The sequence below is a fragment of the Pseudorca crassidens genome, chromosome 1, assembly GCF_039906515.1.
Source record: "Pseudorca crassidens isolate mPseCra1 chromosome 1, mPseCra1.hap1, whole genome shotgun sequence".
NCBI classification, from domain to species: Eukaryota; Metazoa; Chordata; class Mammalia; order Artiodactyla; family Delphinidae; genus Pseudorca; species Pseudorca crassidens.
In genome coordinates, this window is record NC_090296.1 from 145978175 (window position 1) to 145997191 (window position 19017).

Genomic DNA, 19017 nt, shown 5'->3' on the forward strand with positions numbered 1-19017 from the left:
GAAAAAGTGAGAGAGAGAGAGAAGAGGGAGGATTTTGTGAGGAATATATCAACCAATTGAATGTAGAGACCTTATTTGGTCTCTAAAAAATAAAAACAGGGAATTCCCTGGCGGTCCAGTGGTTAGGACTCGGCACTTTCGCTGCAGCGGCCCAGGTTCAATTCCTGGTCGGGGAACTGAGATCCCGCAAACCATGCAGCAAGGCCAAAAAAATAAATAAATAAATAAAAACAAAAAACACAAGATAATTAGGGAAACGTGAAAATTGACTGGAGTATTTGATGATTACAAAATCACTGTTCATTTTTGGTAGGAGCAATAATAGTACTGTGTCTACATTTAGTAGAAGAGCTACCTTTTAAAGCAGTGGTTCTCAACCTTGGGTATGCATTATAATCACCTGGAGGGCTTATTAAGCCACATATTGCTGGACCCCACCCCTAGAGTTTCCAGTTCAGTAGGTCTGGGGTGGGGACTTAGAATTTGCATTTCTAACAAGTGTCCAGGTGATGATAATGCTACTGGTCTGGGCTCACATTTTAAGAATTTACATCTCTGGATTAACCAGATTTTTTTTTTTTTTTTTTTTTGCGGTACGCGGGCCTCTCACTGTTGTGGCCTCTCCCGCTGAGGAGCACAGGCTCCGGACGCGCAGGCCCAGCGACCATGGCTCACAGGCCCAGCCACTCCGCGGCATGTGGGATCTTCCCGGACCAGGGCACAAACCCGCGTCCCCTGCATCGGCAGGCGGACTCCCAACCACTGCGCCACCAGGGAAGCCCCAGATTTTTTTTTTTCTGATAATTACCTATTAAAGAAAGAGTTTAGGTTATCAGCTGAGTTCTATCCCCACATGAGTTACAGCACTCAGGTGGTACTCCATATAATGGAAGAGAACTAGTGTTCCAAGGCTGATGTATTAATTTAGTCTGTATTGACACAGGAAAGCTTGAAAGAAAACACCTTCAGTCCCCCACTCTTCTCTCTGGAGTGTTCAACACCCAACTCCCTCCTTAACCACTTATATCTGCCATGAGGATCGAGGACCCCAGCACAGGACCCTATAAAGCTCTCGGGCATGTAGGCTACATCCCTCCATCATTTCCAAATTCAGAGTGGTTTGATGGATATAATATGGGTCCTCCAGGCCTGTGGTGTCTCAGAGACACTCTAACAAATCCTAGAGCTGGTCTGTTCCATGTTGTTGAAGAGGAGACCTGCAGAGATATCCTGGCTCTTCTGTTAGTTCATCACGTGACCCGTAATGAGTCACATAATGAGTTGAGCATTTGAAGGCCTTAGGTTTTCAATAGGTAAAAAAAGAAGTCCCTCAATATGAGAGAAAGTGGGACACCTTCGGAAACATTAGCCACAGCTCCTTGGAAGAAAAGACACTGGCAACAATACCGTAACATTAAACTTTACAGGTATTACACTTTATAGTTTAACAACAAAGTGCTTGCGTGTGTGTGCACGTGCGTGTATATGTATCAGATCCTCACAGTAACCTTGTGAGGTAAGTAAGGTAGGGCCTGAGAGAAGGGGAAAGTCTGGCCAAATTAAGTGTCAAGGGGCCAAGACACAAACACCTCACCTTCTCAACGAAGTTGGTGTGCCTTCCAACACACTGCCTTCCCTCCATTTCTTCAATTAAATAGAGGACTATACTAGTGCATAAAATGAATGACCCTAAAAGGATCAGAGACTTGCCTTAACTTACAACTAAAGGGCCAGTGACCCAGCAAATTACAAAACAAGGGTTACATCCTTCAGCTAAATGCCGGGAAGGATCCCTGCAATATCATTTAACATTCTCAGCAACTTTGCTTCCAGAATTTTACAGTCCTCATCCAGGTTCCTCTGGACTGTTCATCACAGGATATTTTCTATGCCTCAGATGGCAGCAAACTTCCAGGGGGAGTACCTCATACACTGCTGTACAAAGAGCTTCTAAAATTCTTCTAGTCTCCAAGTCACAAGACTGCAGACATCCTCTATGATAATTCTGCCTTGTCAGGGCAATGAGACATCTGGTGACTGCATAGCACTGGATTAGGAGAGTGTTTTCTGTTTTATTAAATCTATGTGTTCACACCCCGAATCTTCTAGTTCCAGTCTAATTTCTTGCAAGTTCTGGGCTTGTGGGGCTGCAATAATAAATTCCTCATTGAGTAATAAGGCTGATGAAAGCAACCAACCCTGTACTGAGTGTCTTTTAAAGGCCAGGCATTGTATCAAGGGCTTTGTATAAGATATCAAATATGAATCATTAACGATGAGAATGTGACTACATTTATCTCACTTCTCTTTTAGTAACCAGGCATCAAGCATTAAACTCACATTTTTCTGTCCAAGAGTCAGTCAAAAACACTGAAGGAATGCCTTTTGTGTTTAGAACATTATTTGGACCCTGTAGGTTTATCCTCACCATTAAAGCACGGAAAAAGAGAACAGATCAGGGCCCGACTTGAGCCGCCGACACCCAGTTTCAGGTTTTCTCTATTTGGAGCGCTTAAAGATAATAGCAATGGAAATTTGAAAGGGAGGAGAAGAACCATTAAAGACTATCTCCTAGATCAAATGGGTGTTCTGATGGCATAAAAGGTGTGCCTTCTGTCGGAAGCTCTTGTCACATTTACTACAGTGAAACGGTTTTTCTCCCGTATGTGTTCTCTGGTGTGTGAGAAAATGGGAACGCTGATTGAAGGTTTTGGCACACTCAGGACAGTGATAGGGTCTGTCTCCTAAGTGGATTCGTTGATGGGTAATGAAGTGGGAGCTCTGATTGAAGCTCTTCCCACACTCGCCACATTTATAGGGTCTTTCTCCTGTGTGGATCCGTTGGTGCTTGATGAGGGCAGAGCTGTCGGCAAATCCTTTCCCACAGCTGTCACACTGAAAAGGCCTCTCACCTGTGTGTGTCCTCTGGTGCGTGACCAGATGCGAGCTCTGACTGAAACTTTTGTGGCAGTAAGGACAACTGAACGGCCTTTCTCCTGAGTGAGTGCTCATGTGAGCCACAAAATGGGAACTATCTCTAAAGCCCTTCCCGCACTCCGGGCACTTAAAGGGCCGTTCTCCTGTGTGGGTTCGCTGGTGCTTAATCAAATCCGAGCTCTGGCTGAAACTCTCCCCACAGTCATTACACCTGTAAGGCTTCACTCCCGTGTGGGTCCTCTGGTGGGTGATGAAATTGGAGCTGCGACTAAAGCTTTTATGACACTCGAGGCACGTGTAGGGCTTCTCTCCTGTGTGGGTTCTTTGGTGCATTATGAGGTGTGGTTTCCGTCCGAAAGTCTTCCCACACTCCGGGCACTCGTGGGGTCTCTCACCTGTGTGGGTTCTCTGATGTTTGATGAGGGTTGAGCTGTCGCTGAATTTTTTCCCACATCCATGGCATTGGTAGGGTTTCTCCCCCGTGTGTGTTCTGTGGTGGGTGACAAGGTCTGAACTCTGTTTGAAGCCTTTCCCACACTCCATGCATTTATAAGGCCTCTCACCGGTATGGGTTCTTAGGTGTCTTATGAGATAGGAACTCTGGTTAAAGCTTTTTCCACATTCTGCACACATCGGCTTCTTTCCTATATATCCTTCCAGGAGCTTGTTTAATTCCTTCTCCTGTGAAAAGGGCTCCTGCTGGCCCTTTCCTAGAAGGGTTCCATGCTGCCCTTCTAATTCAAGACCCCTCTCCCAGTTTCCTCCCCAACGAGGAGCATGAGAAATATCTTTCTTGGCCCTTTCTGAGGATGTTCCACATTGTTCTGCTGTTTCAGAAATGTCCTGATTGAGTTTTACCACCTGATTCTTAAAGTCTGAAAAATTAACAGAAGTAACAGAGAATAAAGTTATCACTTATCAGGAAAGATCATCAGAAAGCAGCAAGAAAGATAAAAATTAGTGTTTTTGCAACAGACCACATTTAGTTTGACTACTCTCGTTTTCACTTTGTGAAAAGTTTATTGAAGATCATTGAGCTTACAGAAAACATGAATTCCTAATCCCTTTTTATTTTAAAATGGTCAGGTGAATCTTGAGGGGACCTTCATATCAAGAGTATACCATATATTGTCAAAATTGGGCAACTCCTCTCAAAGATGTTAGAGTCTAGACAAAAGTGAAATGTTTACTTAAAATGAAGACTTTATCTGGTCAATGACTGATTGCCCAGGAAGTCAAATTTAACCTTCTAATAGTAAGAACAAAAGTCTAGGGCAGCATTCCAAATTCCTCATTTAAACAAGGGCTGAAACGCTAGATTTCTGCCCACTGGGTAACACATCTCACCTGTGTGACTTTCCCTCAGGATCTTCCTAGTCTCAAAATTTTGGAGTGGTAGGACCCATGGCTCTTCCTTCTGCTCTAGCTGGGAGATTGCACTTGGTCTAGAAATCCTATAAGGAAGGTGAACACAGGATGTTAATGTGAGCCATCACACAAGGCCTGAGCAAAATGCAATCCCCCCTTCTTCCCTAGGTGGAGTAGAACACCCCAGGAAACTCTAATGTGTGTTAAGTCTCTTTAAAAGGGCAGCCATGATGAAGTGATAAAAAAGGGTGCTCTCCCCAAGAGGCTGAGAAAAAGCTCTTTTCCTCCCATTAAAAAAAAAAAAAATCAGACTTGGGTGATAGAAATTCTAGAATAAGCACAATAACTCATCTCTCAAGGCACAAGGCTAAACCCATGTGGAGATATAATTTTGTTTTGTTTTGTTTTGTTCGGTACGCGGGCCTCTCACTGATGTGGCCGCTCCCATTGTGGAGCACAGGCTCCGGACGTGCCGCAGGCTCAGCGGCCATGGCTCACGGGCCCAGCCGCTCCGCGGCATGTGGGATCCTCCCGGACCGGGACGCGAACCTGTGTCTCCTGCATCGGCAGGCATACTCTCAAACACCACGCCACCAGGGAAGCCCACGTGGAGATATAATTTTATCAAAACAAAGCTGCCATGACCTCCCCCTTAGAAAGAATCAAGGAAGTTAACTATAACTATAATGTTTACTTTTTATTTTTTATTTATTTATTTTAAAAATATTTATTTATTTTTGGCTGCGTTGGGTCTTTTTTGCTGCGCGCAGGCTTTCTCTAGCTGCGGTGCGTGGGTTTCTCATTGTGGTAGCTTCTCTTGTTGTGGAGCACGGGCTCTAGGCATGTGGCTTCAGTAGTTGTGGCTCGCGGGCTCTAGAGCGCAGGCTCAGTAGTTGCGGCGCACGGGCTTAGTTGCTCCGCCGCATGTGAGATCTTCCCAGACCAGGGCATGAACCCGTGCCCCTGCATTGGCAGGCGGATTCTTAACCACTGCACCACCAAGTAAGCCCCATGTTTACTTTTTAAATTTTCCCAGAAGGGCAGCAGTCGGTATTGCCATGAGAAAAAGACAAACACTTGTAAGAAAAAACAAAAACAAAAAAATGGACAAAGAACATGAATAGGCAATTCAGAAAAGAAAGAAATACAAGCAGCTTATAAATATGTGGAAAACTTTTAACCTCAACATTAACCAAAGAAATTCAAATTAAAACAATGATATACTTAGGCAATATAGTGTAGAGGTAAAGAGTGCAAACTCAAGAGTCATATTGCCTGAATTTGAATCCTAACTCTGCCTCTTACTAGCTGTGTGACCTCAGGAAAGTTACTTAAACTCTCTGTGTCTCAGTGTCTTCATCTATAAATTAGGGATAATGATAAAACCCACCTTACAGAGTTGTCGTGAGGATTAAGTGATTAAGTCCTCAGTAAATGTTAGCTATTACTATTATTTTATCCAGACTCTTAGATTATGATACCTACCATGATAGAATATGAAGAAATGGACACTTTCATACAATGCTAACAGAAATAAATAGCTTGGTTCAATCTTTTTGGAAGGCATTTTTCAAAAACACCAAATACCTTAGAAATCTATTCTCAAACCCAGCAATTCTAATTCTGGGAATTCTAAGGAAATGAAAAAAAGTAAAAAAAAAAAGAAAAGAAAAGAAAAAGAAAGAAAGTTGTGCAAAAGATATATTAGCTAATTATTAACTCATTATGCTTCAATAAACAATACTTTCAAAAAGACAATTAGCTAAGAGATCATCATCACAATATAGCTGAAAATTTGAAATAACCTAAATGTCCCTCAACGAAGAAATAATTACATTTGATTGAGCCATATGAAATTGGCAGTTTATAGGTAAAAAGTGGTCAAAAAATGGTCACATATATGGTTCAATTTAATGTAATTGCTGTATTCCATAAAACAAAATACTAAGTGGTTATTTTAAGTAATGTACAGATATTTATTGTCAAAATATATTCACAATACAATGTGTAAGAAAGTAAGATTTACAACTGAATATTCAGTATGATCCCAATTTTTTTCTTTTCTTTTCTTTTTTTTTTAATTGTATATATGCTTAGGAAAATGGCTGGAAGGATCGTAACTCTTCAGCAGTGGGATGGATGACTGTTGTTTTCATTTTGCTTGCCTTTTTTTGTGAGTACGTATCACTTGTGTATTAGATATGAAGTAAAGCAGGGAGAAGGCATTGCCATGGTATTTTTTCCCCCCTTTTTTTCGTTTTTTTTTTTTTGGCCACACGGTGCAGCATGCAGGATCTTAGTTCCCTAACCAGGGATTGAACCGGCGCCCCCTGCAGTGGGAGCATGGAGTCTTATCCACTGGACGGCCAGGGAAGTCCTGCCACAGTGTTTTAGAAAGAGCACTGGAGGGTTGTTTTTTTTTTAAGTGACAGGAAAAAAGCCATGGGGAGAGCTCCCCCTTTTCCACAAAGACCTGGGTTGAACTCTCACCTCTGCCACTTAACTTTTTGAGTCTCAGGATCCTGAGCTGGAAAAGGGGGATGAAAATATATCAAAGAGTTATGGTGAGATATCAGTAAGACAATAAATATCAAATAAATCTGCAAACTACTAAGTGCCATAAAAATGGAAGTCATTCTTTTTCTGCCAGGGAGGTAACAATTACTCTCACAGAGATCTGAAGCTCTAAGAGACCAACAACCCTCTCAAAATATCTAAGATAAAGGAGAGTAGCATCCTTACCCTTTGAGAGCCCATTCTTCTAACTGTGCTGGGTGGTATCCCTGAAGAGGACTCTCTAAGCAGTGTCCAGGTAATCCACTCGTCCCTGAAGTCCCCAGCCACATCATCAGTTCCTACAGCAAGAGACCTCAGTATGCATCAAGAGCTCTTTAGATATTCTCACCATTGTCTCAAAACCAAAATACAGCCACTATGGCCCCAACATACCTAAAGAAAACCCGCTGACCGGAATAGATAGCTCTGAGGTAAATGCTGTCAACCACAGAAGGGATGCTTTCCTTATTCTGTTTTAACATAACCTTTCCTTTGGCCAACTTTCTCATCACAAAATGAGTCCTGGACCTCCCAAACACATCTGCAGAACGCTCAGTCTTTTGGAGACATTAACTTTTTGAGGAACAAATTGTCCATGATGGACAAGATAAACAGAGGAGAGAGTGCACAGGTATAACTCAATTTCTGGAAAGCTTTGGATTCTCTCCAACTACATTTTCCTCAGCTAGGTAGGAAATTGCGGACTTCATTAGACTCATATTAGTTATGAGAATAGCTGACTTTTCCTGGCTTGTAGATTTAGTGTCAACTTCAAGGGACAAACTATGCAGAAGCCCAAAAGGAACTGCCCTAGGTATCATTCTATTTCAAGGTTTAATGCAGTCAGAAATGGGACTTAAAAAGACATGGATTTTAAAAAACAACATGGATAAGCTGTAAAATTAAGTGAAATTCAATGGCGATAAGCACAAAACAAAATGCTTGGGGGCTGAAAACAATCATTAACACATTAATAAAATTAACATCACTATCATGAAAAAATTATTTGGGGGGAGATGGTCAGGTTACTGGATGGATCAGTAATTTATTCAATAATTAATATTCTGTTAGGCATTAGGAGTCACAAAGTAATATAGGATAATGTTTGTTTTTTTGTTTGTTTTCCCCCTTGAAGAGTTTCCACTAAAAACAAATATAGTCAGCCAGCTGATTGAATAGATGAACCTTCTACAAAGAATTCTGCATTTCAGTGGAGGATGGATCATACCGGGGTGAGGAACTTTTACTCTTTCACATCTTTTGTCTCACCAATCAGAGCACCTGTGCATTACTAGAATACACACACTTTTCATGGAAACATTTATGCATTCACACATATTGCTATTGGTCACTTATAAAGTACTGGGTTTTTAGGAGCCTAAAAGCCGTGGGAATACATTTCATCTCTCTGGTTTAAAACCTTAACAAACAAAAATAATGTCATTAGGAAGTGAAAACTGTAATGAGTTTTGAGCATACATTTTATTTCTCCATTCATTACAAAACCCAACAGCAGGGCCCACCTGCAGGAGACAGCGGGATGGAGAGTTCTCAGCCAAGGTTAGAGAAACCCTGTTTCCCACCCGGTCTCCTGCCACCCGGTCTCCTGCCCCCCCGTACAGGAGACCTCAAAGGCCCTAGACCGCTGAGGTGCTGTGACTAAGTGCCATTGTGAGAAGCACTAGTTTGTTCACTGGGTTTATTAATAGGAACATGACCGCACGGGTAGGGCCGACACCCATTCTCCTCCCTCGCGGTGCTGTAGGCCCTAATCTAGGTGCAGCGGTCAAAGGGTCGCAAAGCTAAACTGAAACCAGAGGACCACCACCGAGGAGCAAAAAAATTAAGAGGATGAGCTATCCCGACGCCGGCAGAGAAAAGCGCAGCTACCTCTCCCCACTCCTCAGCAAGACCCGCGGGCTCGGAAAGGCGAGCGCGAGGACCCGGCAGAGACAACGCCGGGGCGGCGGGCGAGCCCCATCCACGCCCCTCAGCGGCGCCCGGGCTGCAGCCGCAGTCTCCTTCCCCGGATCACTCACCGCCCCGGGGCCCAGCCCGGGATGGAGCACGAAGTGAGAGTCCTCCACCGCCGAGCCGCACCCGGCCCGCAACGCCGTGGCAGTCCCGCCCAGAACCCGACTGGGATTCGTGACAGGGCTGTGGGGACACAGGTGGGACTCTGGACAAGACAGCCAGCAGCCGGAAAATACCGCCCCCGTCCTCTTGCCATTGGCTTCTCAGTTTCTGGGATGAGAAGTCTCCCCCGTCCATAGGCTGATAGAGCTTTCAATCACCGCGGAGCCTTTTGGGAAATGTAGTCCTGAGCAAGACCTAAAAGGACTGGGAGTCCCGGGACACCCAGTTCCGAGCGGTGACAAGGGCTAAACCCAGTTCACCCGAGCTACCCGACCGCTGGAACCGCCTCTTCAGAGCTGAGAAGAGGATCCAAAGACTGTACACCCAAAGATGGATCTGCAGATGCGAACCTCCAGGCCTCACCTGACTAGCGCCGAGCAGCCTTTACCAACCACAGCATCTCCCGCGCTCTGGCACCTTCCAGAGCGTGGAGCAGCTCAGCGCTATAACCTTGCGGTGCAGTCGCCTCTGCTGGGTCCCCCGCCTTACCCCGGGGCGGCCAGAGCCGCGGCCAAGTTCCAGGTCAATTCAGACTGGGCATAACAAACCCCAATCAGGAGCCATTAGTGGAAAATAGACGTTCTGCTTCCTTCTATTAGCAGCACAGTTCCCAGGCATATCCCTTTTCCATTATAGCCAGAGGAGGCCTGCGAGGGCGTCAAGTATTCTAGGAAATGTGGTGTTGGGTTCCAAACTGCGGAGACTCCTGGATCTTACGTGAGAGCCAGTGTTGGCTCTCTTTGCGGGGGTGCTGGGGCAGAACCTAAAAAATAATAAAAGCCTTTCCTCACAATGAAAAAAACATGCCTGTCTACTCTTGATTCACTCCAACTGAAAAAAGGAAAGTACATTTTGCGATGAACTGTAAAAAGCTTAGAATTACCAGCCAATGGGCTAATGTATTAGACTCCTTTGATGCCAATTCAACCATTCCTTCAACAAACATGTATGGTGCATCTTCTAACAAATATTCACTGGGAATGTTCTGTACTCAAGACTGTTCTGGGCACTGTGGTTACCCACAGGAATCACACGTGATCCTTGCTTTCATGAAGCTCACAGTCCAATAGGGGAGATAAACCATAAAAGACACTAAATATGAAGTAATATTTTGTCTTTTCTTCTTTTTTTTATATAACCAGTGGCGTCTCAGTATTTGCTATATAATTGTAGTCATCTGTGAGATAACCACAATCGCAGTTTAGGGAATTCTGTCCACTATAAACAAATGTCTGGTCTTGCTTTGCAGGAACAGCAAGGAACGTCCAGGAAACCTAGAGGTTTCCAGGCCTCATGTGACTGGAACATAGCTCAGGCCCTAGAGAATCAAAGGTATCTCTAGGCCTCTCAGAAATCTTTCTGGTATTCTGCCATCAGGGGAGATTCTGTAGTTCTTCAATCAATCAGCAGGGAATGTGGAGGGAAGATGAATGAAGAATCACAGAGTCTGGCTGATGCCTATCACCTGCCCCTTCTCTCTCTCTCTCTCTCTCTCTGGCTTATTTCTTTTGCCTCAGTCTCTTATTTACCATTATCAGGTGTGTGGGGAGAAGGTGGAAAGGGTGGGAAGGGGGGCAGAGAAGCTTGGTTTCCACAAGGAAGTCAGTAGAGAAAACAAGACCATGTACCTCAGGTGGCCACTTGGAGAGAGGACCATAACCTGTTTTTGTTTTGTTTTGATCTTCATTTTATTTTATTTATTTATTTTTACTTTTTTTTTTTTTTTTAAGGACCATAACCTGTTGGGATTTGGGTGCTTAAGAGTGTGGCAGAGAGGAACTTCCTTAGTGGTCCAGTGGGTAAGACTCCGAGTTCCCAATACAGGGGGCCTGGGTTTGATGCTTGGTCGGGGAACTAGATTCTGTATGCATGTGTGCCACGGCTGGGAGTCTGCATGCCACAACTAAGAAGTCTGTGTACCGCAACTACGACCTGCCGAAGCCAAAATAAATAAATAAATAAATATTTTTTTAAAAAAAAGAATGTGGCAGAGAGGAGGAAGTGGGGGAGGGAGCGAAACTGTGAAAGGACCTCCTGGAGAATGAAAAGAGAAAGATTTTTGGCAGGTGCTATAACTGAAATTTTTATGAGAGGGAGTATATTCGTTATCTTTTGTTGCATAACAAATTACCCCCAAACTTAGTAGTTTAAAACAACAAACATTTATTATCTTACAGTTTCTGTGAGTCAGATTAGCTGAGTGTCTCTAATTGAGGGTCTCTCATGAGGTTACAGTCTGGATGTCAGTTGGGGCTGCAGTTATCTGAAGGCCCTACTGGGGCTAGACCTGCTTCCAAGATCACTCATATGACTGTTTCCTCACGCAGGCCTGTCTTCATAACATGGCAACTGGTTTCCCCAGAGTGAGTGATCTATGAGAGATAGGAACCTCATCTTAGTAGGGATATGCCACCCCTCTGCCGTATGCTCTTGGTGACACAGACCAACCCTGGTACAGTGTGGGAGAGGGGCTACACAAGGACATGAACACTAGGAAGCAAGAGTCATTGTGGCTGGCTCCCACAGGTCTAAAGCAGATTTTAGGACATTTTCCTTGTGACATAATGTCAAACTCCTGTGACACCTCTTTAAGGAAACTTATAGTAGAGATCTATATGTATGGGGAACTTGGGGTTGGGGGGAGTCACAATGCATACACTATGAGCCAAATGTACAAAAATTTTAAAAATATCTCTATAATTGAACTTAGATTTCTCAGGAGATTCTCTTTACTGGGCAGTTCTTCAGCTTACCAGTTAACAGTCTCTTCTGGGTTAAAAAAAAAAAGTCTACTTTTGGGTAAATCTTAGTCAATTTGAAATTCATATTCCCTCTGAAAGCTGTCTCCTCCAAAGGTCTTCCCTCCACTTACTCCCTTCCCAAGACGTTATTTAGGTGCGAGGAGAAAGGACCCTAGTTCTCCAGCTGATCTTCTCCACCAGCTCCTGCTCACTCCACTTGAGGTGCAGCTCACGCCTAACCAGATCTCTGCTCTGGCCTCTGTACTGGTCGCATCCCCTCCTTCCCCATTCAAGCCTGGTGGTCTTTTTTCTCTGGTGCCTTCTTTGTCTGCTACCCAGAAGCCTTGGGTCACATGGTGACGCTTTGGGATGCTTCCTAGCTCCAGCTTCAGCTACTTCCATCCCTCTCACTGGGAGCTCTTAGGGACTTCTGGAACCCTTCATGCTACCTAGCATCAGAGAAGCCTTGGGTACTACCTCTAACCCTCTTTCTGCTCAGTTCAGCTGTGGCTGCCATTTCCACCCTGCTGTAACTGCCTCAGGTTGACTCAGGGATGCTTTATGGGTCAGTTTCCTTTAATAGTTCAAAAAAAAAATAGGCTGTACTTTCCATTATTTCGGTTTCCCTTTCAACCTCTCTGGGGTTTTTATCATCACTGCCATCCCCCTTCACTGATGATAAATTTCCTGGCCTACTTTTAATGGCTGCCTGGAAGTACATTTATAGGGAACAGCACTTGACCACTGTGGTTTAGCCAAATCAGGTGTTATTTTTCTCAGGTATCAAGAAGTGTAGGACTTCCCTGGTGGTGCAGTGGTTAAGAATCTGCTTGCCAATGCAGGGGACACAGGTTCGAGCCCTGGTCCGGGAAGTCCCACATGCCGCGCAGGAACTAAGCCCGTGCACCACAACTACTGAGCCTGTGCTCTAGAGCCTGCGAGCCACAACTACTGAGCCCATGTGCCACAACTACTGAAGCCCGCGCACCTAGAGCCCGTGCTCTGCAACAAAAGAAGCCACCGCAATGAGAAGCCCATGCACTGCAACAAAGAGTAGCCCCCGCTCGCCGCAACTAGAGAAAGCCTATGCACAGCAACGAAGACCCAACGCAGCCATAAATAAATAAATAAATGTATTAAAAAAAAAAAAGAAGTGTAGGGCTGGACTTCCCTGGCGGTCCAGTGGTTAAGACTCCGTGCTTCCAGTGCAGGGGACGCCAGTTCACCCCTGGTCAGGGAAGTTCCACATGCCCTGAGGTGCGGCCTAAATAAATAAATAAATAAACCAAAACCCAAAAAACAAGAAGAAGTGTAGCGCTGGTGCAGCGACTCTGAGATGATATCAAGAATCTAGGCGTCCTCTCTTCCTGCTCTGCCAACATCAGTGTGTGGGTCTTGTCCTCATGGTCACTTCCAGTTGTCATGTTTGCATTCCAGAATAGAACACTATTCTGCCATTATATTCTATTATCATTGAAATTATGTTGTAGAACATGGAAAAATGAAAATTTTTTTATGAGTCACAAAACAGTTACTGGAATATAATCCCATTTGTATGTAGTGAGTATCTGTCATTTGTCTACCAGCACACTATCCTTCTAGGGACAATAGCACCCGATCTTTCTTTAGGAAACAACACCCAGTGGTTCAGATGGGAACTGCCATCTGATTACGTGACCGTCCCTCTGTCACAGGGTTTGGATTAGAGGTGGCACTTGACCAACACTGAGGCAATCACAGAACTGGGCCAACTTGCCCATGACAATTTGTCAGGGAGTATGCGAGTAACCCAAGCTGAGCCTATCAGGGACCTTCCCGGGGACTTTTTAAGCTAGAAGCAAAGGAAAAAGACCTTTTCCTTCTTGGAAGTGAAAATGGGAAGAGGTGAAGCTGCAGGCTACTGGCAGCCTTGTTTCCCACCAGCCGAACTGCAGTCTGAGAGAATGAGGTGAACGCAGAGAGAGGGAAGCAAAGAGCAGAAGCCAGGAGGCAGCCCCGAGAATACTTGAGTCTTTGGTCACTGAGGCCAGAAATAACCCTGACTTTTCTTAGGTTTGTTTTACAAGTCAATAAATATTCTTTTCTTGACTAAGCCAGTTTGAATGATACAGTTCAGGCACTCAAAATTTTAAAATTCCCCACTAATGCACCATTTCTATTAAAAAACATATCCAAGCATCTGTACGCACATACACACAGACACACACACGTGTATACACATAAACATAAAAATACTTTTTGCTCATCTGTATTTTAAATATTCCTCAGTGAACACATTTTTTTAATGCCATATTTTAGAATGACCCATTTAAACTTAGTGAAAAAGGTTCAGATAACTCACATAAAAGGGAATAAAATTAGAAACAAAATGAGAAACTTAAATTAACTTTGTTAATAATAAAGAATAGTAAAAAAATTTTAAGCCCTTTTAAGCCGAATCACTTCTAGGATAATTAACCAATTCAAATCCTTGCTAGAGATTCAAAACAAAGCATCTAGTGCCTAGGTCTACGTGATAAAAAGGATCAGGCATGGATTCTCACCAATTGGTGTAATAATGGGGTAGTTCTCTTAAGAACCCGCTCTTTTACTGAAGATAGAGTTCAGCATGTCCTCATTTAGAGGGAAGCCTGAGATTTCTAGAGGGCCTCCCCACCACACCTCCTGCCAAGATCTGGGAACCAACCTCATTTCCTGTCTCTGGTAACCCTACATCCCATATAAAAGACTTTTCTGTGTACTGTGAACCGTATGAGGAGGGCTTTGTTACCCTCGGAGGCCAATTTTTGCAAGACAGAAATTCGCTACTTAAAAATGTATGTTGAAAACACATATTCCATCATCATGGGGAGTTTCTTATTTCCTCTAACAAAACACTTTATTTTTATGAGTATATAAGTAATATGCATTCATTCATTTTTGAAAAACTAGAAATATAGATAATTAGAAAGAAGAGAGACATCCTATCACCCACTAAAAAACTACTGTTGATATTTTATTGCATGTCAGAGTGTGTGTGGGTGTGTGTGTGTGAGACAGAAAATTTTAGCTGGGCAGAAGCTAGAGTTCAGATATCTCTGGGGAGAAGAGGAGACTCCTCCCTTTCTTTCCCTACTCCATTGCTTATTAAGCGTGTGGGCATCTGGTGTCTTTTCCTTTTTTATTTGAAGGAGGAGAGAGGAGTGTTTTGATGCAGAGGTGCCTGGGGAGGAGGAGAAGAGAGGAAGACAATTTAGGGAATAGCGAGGTGTCTGCCTTATTTTTTCTGCCACTCCATCATGACAGTAGACCGAGAAACAGAGAACCATGTTCCACAGAGGCTGACCTTGACCTTGGCCACTGGCAGTGCTCTTCAGGGCACAGGAGAAGCCATACAATCCAGACCTGGAGCAAGGACGGTCCTCTCCTAACCCGTGGGCGATGGTAATGCTGCCTGGTGGAGCAGCTCTCTGACTCAGGGCTGTTGCAGACAGGCCAGGGGTAAGGAGGAGGACGTGGGATGCGCAAAACAAGTGAAATAGTGCCACATCTGGGGATTCTGAGGAAAAAAAGGAAGAGTTTTCCGGGTGAGGGTGGGGAAGGACACTGAGGTCTTGCAGTCAAGGAGATGGGATTTAGAGCAATGTTTTCAAACTTGAACAGGCATATGAATCACCTGGGGATTGAGTTTTGTTTTTTTTTTTCATTTTTAAACACCTTTTATTATTTTGATCATTTTTCCTTCAATGACGTTACGACAGCACTCTATTTATGGGGGAATTTTACTTTACATTCACTTACATGGAGGATCCAAAATAAATCCCAAAGGTTTCTAAGTTGTACTACTTGGGGAACAATAAATATCAGATGGCATTTCTTTCTAACATAATGATTTAAGCAGCATTTTCTTTTCCTATCCTGTGCGAATAAAAGAAAGCAATATATGATTTTTTTAAAAGGTTGCAGGCAATGTGCTACATTTGGCTTCATTTTTAACACTTTTTGGAGGTAAAATTTATGTAACATAATATTCAAAAAATTTAAGTGTACAACTCAGTGGTTTTTAGTATATTCACAATGTTGAGCAACTATCACCACCACCTAATTCCCAAATATTTCCATCACCCCCAAAAGAAACCCCTTACCCATCAGCAGGAACTTCCAATGCCTCCTTTCTCTCATTCCCTAAGCAAACACTAATCTACTTTCTGTCTTATGGATTTGCCTATCCTGGACATTCATATGAATGGAATCATACAATCTGTGGCCTTTTGTGTCTGGCTGCCTTCACTTAGCATAACGTTTTCAAAGCTTATCCACATCACAGCATGTATCAGTACTTCATTCCTTTCTATGGCTGAATAATATTCCATGGTATGGATATACCACCATATTTTGTTTATCCACTCAGCAGTTGATGTGGGAGCTTGCATTTTATTTTATTTATTTTAATTGATTAATTTGTTTATTTTGGCTGCACTGGGTCTTTGCTGCGGCACGCGGGCTTCTCTAGTTGCAGTGTATGGGCTTCGCTAATTGTGGTGCGCCGGCTTAGTTGCGGCATGTGGGATCTTAGTTACCCGGTCAGGGATCAAACCTGGGCTCCCAGCAATGGAAGCACGGAGTCCTAAGCACTGGACCACCAGGGAAGTCCCCGTGAGCTTGCATTATTTTTAAATACATATTTGGATTCAGCAGGTCCAGAGTGGGGCCTGAGATTCTGCATTTCTAGCAATCTCCTGGGTGTTGTCCAGTACTGCTGGTTCAGGGACTGCACTTTGAGGAGTGAGGATTTAGTCTCTAAAGACTACACTTTAGAGCATCACAATTTGGGATGTTAATATAAACACACACCTGGAACATAATGGTTAAACACACTCATACACACTTTTAAAAAAAAAAGAGTGGAGTCATGTTGTCACACTTCTTTTGTCAAGGCTAATGAGGTATTTATTAATCTTTAGCATGGAGTTCTGCCTTCATTAAAGCCATTACTCACCATGAACACATGAAAGAACTTCTGTTTCACAGCTCGGACTTGACCTAAGCAAACATTTTCAGGCACGGATACCTATAAACAACGAATGGTCATATTAACCATAAGGACAGTTTATTAATCGACAATGGAAATTCGAGATCCCTGATTTATGAATTTGCTAATTGCTCTTCCCTGTTAAGGGTCTTTCCCATAGGAAGTGGGAGTGCCTCTTTTGTGAGAACATTTCTGGTCCCAGGGTATCAAGAGACGCATTGATACACATCAGCCTAAAGAAATTAATGTATTTCATCTAACCTGCCACTTATGTACTACCAAGAAAGGGAACAAAACGGCTAGTTACACTCAGACATGCTGTCAATTGTAAGACGCATCCTGATTTCAATGATGCTAAAAGGTTATAAATGTACATCCCAGGGTCAGTGAAATATGGCAATGTTCCCACCTGTATCAGACTCAGTTTATGTGCCATTACAAGTCCTGCATTTGCCTTGCTTTCTGGCCAGAACACTAGCAATGAATGACTTGCTCTGTGGCGGCTGTTCCATGTTCCTCATGTGACATGAGGGCATGAAACAACAATGCCAGGCCTCATACCAGCATCTATGCTTCTATCCTCTGCCGTGTGGGTTCCCTACTGCTGCTGATGTAAGAGACCCAGTGGACCACCTCAGAATCCACGGATGCACACTGACTCACCTGCAGAGTGACACTGGCCACAGAGCCTGACCCTGCTGTCTTGGGTTCTAGCTTTCTCTGTGGCTGCCCGAGTAGTGCAGCTCCACTCATAAGAGAGGAAGAGTTGACACAATGAGGGGCAAACTTTGACCAGTGGGAGACGGCAGCCTATGGATCAGTTTATCCCTCCTCCTTGCCCCTCCTCCACAGGGTGCCCCCCACAGAATGCTCAGAGATGCAGAAGCTTTACCTGGCTTCTCAAAGATGTCCTGTGATTCCCAGGAAGCAAACTGTGCTTGCAGAATCAGTGGCTAGCACGGCGCTAACACGTGCTCTTCTATTTGCTCTTCCTCGTTCCTTCACCCCCTTTCCCCTTCACCCCTGTTTCCCTGGGATACACACCCTCATAAGGTGCCAGTATAAAAACTTTGCCTCAGGCCCTGTTTTCTAAGGAACCCAGGCTGAGACACCATCTCAGTGTCAGTTGAGGGATGGAATTGAGGAACTTTGTGGGAATGGAGTCATGTGCCACTGTGAACGGGGAAAGAAGGAGGGTGTGAAAGGAGAGAAGTAGCAGAGGCATCCTAGAATTTTCCAAGAGGTCAGCACCAGGACTTAATGACTTCTTCCTCACAAAGGGCACAGATATAGATCTCTTTATGCTTAGGTGAACAGCTACTATCTGCCTTCAGAAAGGAAGAGTGGATCCAACATCTGACTTCTTAGAGATTAATAATAGTAATAATAATAATTAAAGATAATAATAGTTCCGTTGACCCAGTATTTCTACATCTAGGAATTTATCCTACAGACACACTTATGAATATGCACAAAGATGTGTATACTAGATAATATTATATTGTTTGCCATAATGTTTCAATTAACCAAAGACTAGAAACAACCCCAATGTCAATCAGTAGGAGATTGGCTAAAGGAATTATAAATCCCCAGACCAGGAAATACTATGTAATCATTAAAAATAACGAGGCAGATCTAAATGTTCTGGTGTGGAATGCCTTCCAAGATAGAGTATTGCATGAAAAAAAATGTTATCAGCAGAACAGAATGTGTAGTCTACTAACATTTATATTTAAAAAAGGATCAGTTGGGACTTCCCTGGTGGTCCAGTGGTTAAGACTCCATGCTCCCAATGCAGGGGTCCCAGGTTCAATCCCTGGTTAGGGAACTAGATCCCACATGCATGCCACAGCTAAGAGTTTGCATGCCACAACTAAGACCTGGCACAACCAAATTAATAAATAAAATAAATATTTTTTAATAAAAAAAAGATCAGTATACATATTCCTATAATTCACAGACTATCTCTAGAAGGATACACAAGAAACTGTTAAGAGTGGTTACTTCTGGGGAGGAGACCTGTGTCCTGAGGGATAGAGGTGGGAGTGAGATTTTTCTCCGTTCATTGTATTTCTACTTTTTAATCATGTGTATGATTACCTAATTGCCTACTTTATTGAGTGCTCACTAAGTGCTTATCTCACTCTATGAGGTGGGAAATATTATTATTCTCATTTTACAAGGAAGAAACTGAGGTGTAAGAGATAAAGTGACTTGCCCAGTGTCACACAGCTATAGCAGCTGAGCCAGGATTCAAAACCAAATCTA

At 43.5% G+C, this 19017-nt stretch overlaps 1 protein-coding gene and 1 non-coding gene across 8 annotated transcripts; one reads left to right on the plus strand and one right to left on the minus strand.

The window, feature by feature from the left end:
* Positions 1 to 2292: 2292 nt before the first annotated feature.
* ZNF774 (zinc finger protein 774) lies at positions 2293 to 9049 on the minus strand. 7 transcript variants are annotated; one of them, XM_067697520.1, is made up of 5 exons: positions 8901 to 9049; positions 7048 to 7160; positions 6796 to 6827; positions 4285 to 4391; positions 2293 to 3812 (listed from the first exon to the last, which is right to left on the minus strand). In XM_067697520.1, exons 2-5 carry the CDS (start codon positions 7060 to 7062, stop codon positions 2572 to 2574), a joined length of 1395 nt encoding a protein of 464 aa, XP_067553621.1. In that variant the 5' UTR covers positions 7063 to 7160; positions 8901 to 9049; the 3' UTR covers positions 2293 to 2571. The 7 variants fall into 7 exon arrangements, 4 of the variants coding, with proteins under 4 accessions (XP_067553621.1, XP_067553617.1, XP_067553613.1 ...); XM_067697516.1 differs by having other exon boundaries at positions 8752 to 9049; XM_067697512.1 differs by lacking the exon at positions 6796 to 6827.
* A 9455-nt stretch (positions 9050 to 18504) lies between these two features.
* TRNAW-CCA (transfer RNA tryptophan (anticodon CCA)) lies at positions 18505 to 18577 on the plus strand. The gene has a single exon. It is a non-coding gene; the product is annotated as a tRNA-Trp (tRNA).
* Positions 18578 to 19017: the final 440 nt, after the last annotated feature.